At 65.1% G+C, this 4,164-nt stretch overlaps 1 protein-coding gene across 1 annotated transcript; it reads right to left on the reverse strand.

The window, feature by feature from the left end:
* Positions 1 to 1,581: 1,581 nt before the first annotated feature.
* Positions 1,582 to 3,559, reverse strand: PPIA (peptidylprolyl isomerase A). Its single transcript, XM_041424807.1, has 5 exons — positions 3,414 to 3,559; positions 2,525 to 2,555; positions 2,332 to 2,420; positions 1,983 to 2,155; positions 1,582 to 1,883 (listed from the first exon to the last, which is right to left on the reverse strand). Exons 1-5 carry the CDS (start codon positions 3,480 to 3,482, stop codon positions 1,748 to 1,750), a joined length of 498 nt encoding a protein of 165 aa, XP_041280741.1. The 5' UTR covers positions 3,483 to 3,559; the 3' UTR covers positions 1,582 to 1,747.
* Between the last annotated feature and the right edge of the window lie 605 nt (positions 3,560 to 4,164).

Consider the following 4,164-nt stretch of genomic DNA (forward strand, 5'->3'; position numbering starts at 1 on the left):
CCAATAATCTGAGGGGTGCTGAAGTCAGGAAGGGGACCCCCACCCTGGGATGTGTCACTAGGGGAGTTTGTGGGGTGCCATGGTGGGGGCCCTCGAGAGGGGTACTGCAGAAGGGGGGGGATGTCTCAACGTGGGGATCCCTCCCTAATCCTCTAGAGACACCCCCAGAACCCACAGGATCTGCCACAGCCCCTCTGGACACCCCCACCCCCCGAGTACCCACAGAGCCCTTCCAGCCCCCCTCTCTCACAGGAGGATCCCCCTTGGACCACCCTTAGCAGACACAGGGGGACAGGGGGACATGGGGACATGAGGGGGATATGGGGGACATGGAAGGCACAGGAGTGGGAACGAGATGGATGGGCACAGGGGACATGGAGGGGGCTGTGGGAGACATGGGGACATCCTGGGCTGGGGCCCATCACCCTGGGGACACCCTGGGGACATGCAGAGAGCATGGGAAGACTGTGGTTGTCACCCTGGGGAGACTGTGGGGACACCCCAGGGACAGGAACACACTGGATGGGACACCTTGGGGACACCCCAGGTGGGGGGACAAGGGGGTGACATCTTGGGGATATCCTGGGCATGGAGACTTGGAGGGCACCCCCCTGGGGACATCCACTGTGGGGAAAGGGGACACAATGATAGCCTGGGGGCACGGAGACAGCCCCCTAGGGACCCCCAATGGGACAGGGAGACAGTGCCACCACAGGGGAAGGGGCACAGGGGACATCCAGGCTGGGACGCCTCTGGGGGATGGGTGGACACAAGGACATCAGGAGGCACACAAGGACACCGGGGAGGACAAGGCCATGTGGTGGGGGGAAGGCAAGGACGTGGTGGGGCTGGAACAGTGTGCAGGGGGGGCTTTCCGTAGGGGTGGTCCCAGGGAGTCTTTAGGGGGGGTCCCAGGGGCTTCTCAGCAGATGTTTGCACATCTCAGGCTGGATTTGGGGGATCCAGAGGGTGGTGAGGGACTCCAGGGGGCCCTTGGAGGGATTCAGGGGCATTGAATAGGGGTTGGAGGGTCCCAGGGGCTCCTTGGGGGGATCCTGGGGTGGGTTTGGGGGCATTGAATGGGGATTGGAGGGTCCCTGGGGAGGGGTTGGGGTTCCCAACCACTCTGACGTGTACTAGGGTGAATTTAGGGGGTCTGGAGGGGGTTGGAGGGTCCCAGTGTTTGGGGGATTCCTGGGAGGGAGAGGTTTCCAGGTTACATTTAGAGGCTGCCAGAGGAGTCCCAGGGAATGGTGTCTGAGGGGGGAGGAATCTTGTGGTGAATTTGAAGGGTCAGGATGTCCTTAAGTGGATTTGGAGCATCCCAAGGATTGCTTGTGATGATCCCGGGGTTGATTTGGAGGGTGCAGGGTGGATTTTGGGGGTCTAGGGGTCTGAAACACCAAGAACCCCAGTGCCCAGACCAGCTTACTCCCTTCACTCTGGATCCTACTGTGGTGCCTGGTGTGACCACCCCACTGACAGGTCTCCTCCTGCCCCCTCAACACCTTTTCCCTCCCCCTACCAGCGCCACACCCCGCCCTCCCCAGGTGGGCACAGAAGGGAACTGCCACGGCGTCCGTAGTTTAACTCGTTTTATTTAGACTCGAAGGTAACTGCGGCCCAGTGGGACCGTGACCCAGTAGAAACGCAGCAGTACATCAGGAGCGGGGTGGGAGCGGGTGAGCTGCAGCGGGGCCGTGCTGCCCAGGCTGCCCAGGGAATCGTCAGTCGGTGACACCAGGGTTTACGAGAGCTGCCCGCAGTCGGTGATGGTGATCTTCTTGCTTGTTTTGCCGTCTTTGGAGCCGCAGCGCTCCATGGCCTCCACCACGTTCATGCCCTCCTTGACGCGGCCGAAGACGACGTGCTTGCCATCCAGCCTGCCGGAGAAGCAGCGCTCACAGCCGGTCCCTGACATCCCCCAGCAGAGGAAATCCCCAGAGACCCCCGAGATTCTCCTCCCACGGCCCACGACTCACCACTCGGTCTTGGCAGTGCAGATGAAGAACTGGGAACCGTTCGTGTTGGGGCCGGCGTTGGCCATCGACAGGATACCAGGCCCCGTGTGCTTCAGGATGAAGTTCTCATCTGGGAACTTCTCCCCATAGATGGATTTGCCTCCAGTGCCATTGTGGCGTGTGAAGTCACCACCCTGTGAAAAGGCAGCATTTCAGGACATGGGTGCAGAAGAACACTCTGGAAGTGGGTGCAGGCTTAAGGCAGAACCAACCTGCACCCCGAATCTGCCAGCATCCAACTCCAAAACCTACCAGAGTTCCAGACTGCCTCACCCACCCACCCACCCGCTGCAGCAGGAGCACCACGCACCTGGCACATGAACCCAGGAATGATTCTGTGGAAGCAGGACCCCTTGTAGCCGAATCCCTTCTCACCAGTGCTCAGAGCACGGAAGTTTTCTGCAAAGGAAATAAAACCCCACCGTGAACAGCTGTATTTGTTGAGTTCAGGACAGTACTAGGGCTTGGTGCAGTTGCAGTGGAGGCAAAGTTGCTTTACCAACCTGCTGTCTTCGGGACCTTGTCTGCGAACAGCTGTAAAGACAGAAAGGCATTTGTCAAATCCGGGCTGATGACTGGCCACTGCCCCCCACTCCCCCAGGCCACTCCGGACCGCGGGAATGCCCCCAGACACTGCTCAGAGCCCAGGGACCCCCAGCGGTGGGGGCTTCTCAGCCGTGCCAGCAGCTCTAGATTCCTCCCCGCCTCACACCGTTATCCGCAAGCTCTGAACTAACAGCTGCGGCATCGCTCATCTCACCAGCGGGGCAGAGAAGCGCTCGTTCCGCTGGCCTGGATTAAATTAAACATTAATGTGCCTGAAGCCTTCCTGGGCGGGGCGCGCGCGCCGCCTCCCAGCGCTTCAGGAGGGTTTTGGGCTGGATGCGCCGCCCGTGCGGGAGCGCGGCGCCGGGAGCAGGCCCAGCCGTGCCAGGGATGCTCTGCGCCCCGGGCGGGGTGACAAATGCCTCGCCCTCCAGCGACAATCCCGCGGTGATCGGGTTGCCGGCACTCCCCGCCGGCATCCCCAGACTCGGGCAGCACTGCCCGGGAGCTCGACGCGGCTCATCCCGATGCTCCGGGGGCCTTGCGATAAAATGGCGGCGAAGCCGCCACGGCCGCGACCCGCAGTGGGGGGGAACTGCCGCGCCCCCCCGGCCCCGGGGCGGAGCGGAGGCGCGGCGGGAAGGCGGCGGTGGCGCGGCCAGCGGTACCGGGGAACCAGCGGTACCGGACCAGGTGCGGACGGACTCCCTCGGGCGATGGCGCGCCCTGGGCTGGCATCGCGCCGCCGCTCCCGGAGCCGCCCGAGCGCGGCGCGGCCGGCCCCGCGCCCGGCAAGGAAACGGCAACGGCGCCCCCCGCCCCTCCCCGGCCGCCTCCCGCGCCCACCTCGAAGGTGACGCGACCCAGGGGCTCGCCATTAGCGGCGATGTCGAAGAAGACGACGGGGTTGGCCATGGCGAGACACGAGCACAGCAGCAGACACTCGTCCGTGCGGCGGGCGCGGCGCAGCAGAAGGAGCGCAGTGCCCCACAGCCCCTTATATAGGGTGGAGGAGGGCCCGCCTCCCCAGCAGCGCCGGCCAACGGCCGCTGGCGCAGTGGCGGAGTGGCAGAGCAGGCAACCAATCGGCGGCGCCGAGTTTGAAAGTGGGGGGAAGGGGGGAAAAAGCGCGGGCGGGGGGGGGGCCGCGGGCCGGCGCTGGGCAGGGCGCGGCGCGCATGCGCCGTGCGGAGAGCGAGGAGCGGCGGGATGGGGCGGGAGCGGCGCGGAGCAGGCCGGTGCCGGTGCCGGGCGCCGTGAGGGGACGGGCCGGGGATGCGGCGGCACCGGGGCCTCTGCGGCCTGGAGCTGCGGCCCAGCCCTGGCAGCCCATCGCCCGACGTGGGGAGACAGCCGATTCTCCTCCTCCGCCGTCCGACTGCAGCACCGCCCAGCCGGCCGCGGTTAATGATTGACGCCACAGGTCCGGTTCACCGCCCGGCCCCGCCGCCGCTGCTCGGGGATAGGGCAGGATTCCCTCGCTACTCGGGTCACACCCTCCCCCCCTCTGGATCCTCCCGCCACCCGAGGACCTCCCCTGCTTGCTCAGCGGGGCCAGCCCCAGAGCGGGATGACAAAAGATGGGGACACACGTGGC

The sequence above is a fragment of the Onychostruthus taczanowskii genome, unplaced genomic scaffold, assembly GCF_017590055.1.
Source record: "Onychostruthus taczanowskii isolate IOZ18803 unplaced genomic scaffold, ASM1759005v1 scaffold84, whole genome shotgun sequence".
In the NCBI taxonomy this organism is placed as follows: domain Eukaryota; kingdom Metazoa; phylum Chordata; class Aves; order Passeriformes; family Passeridae; genus Onychostruthus; species Onychostruthus taczanowskii.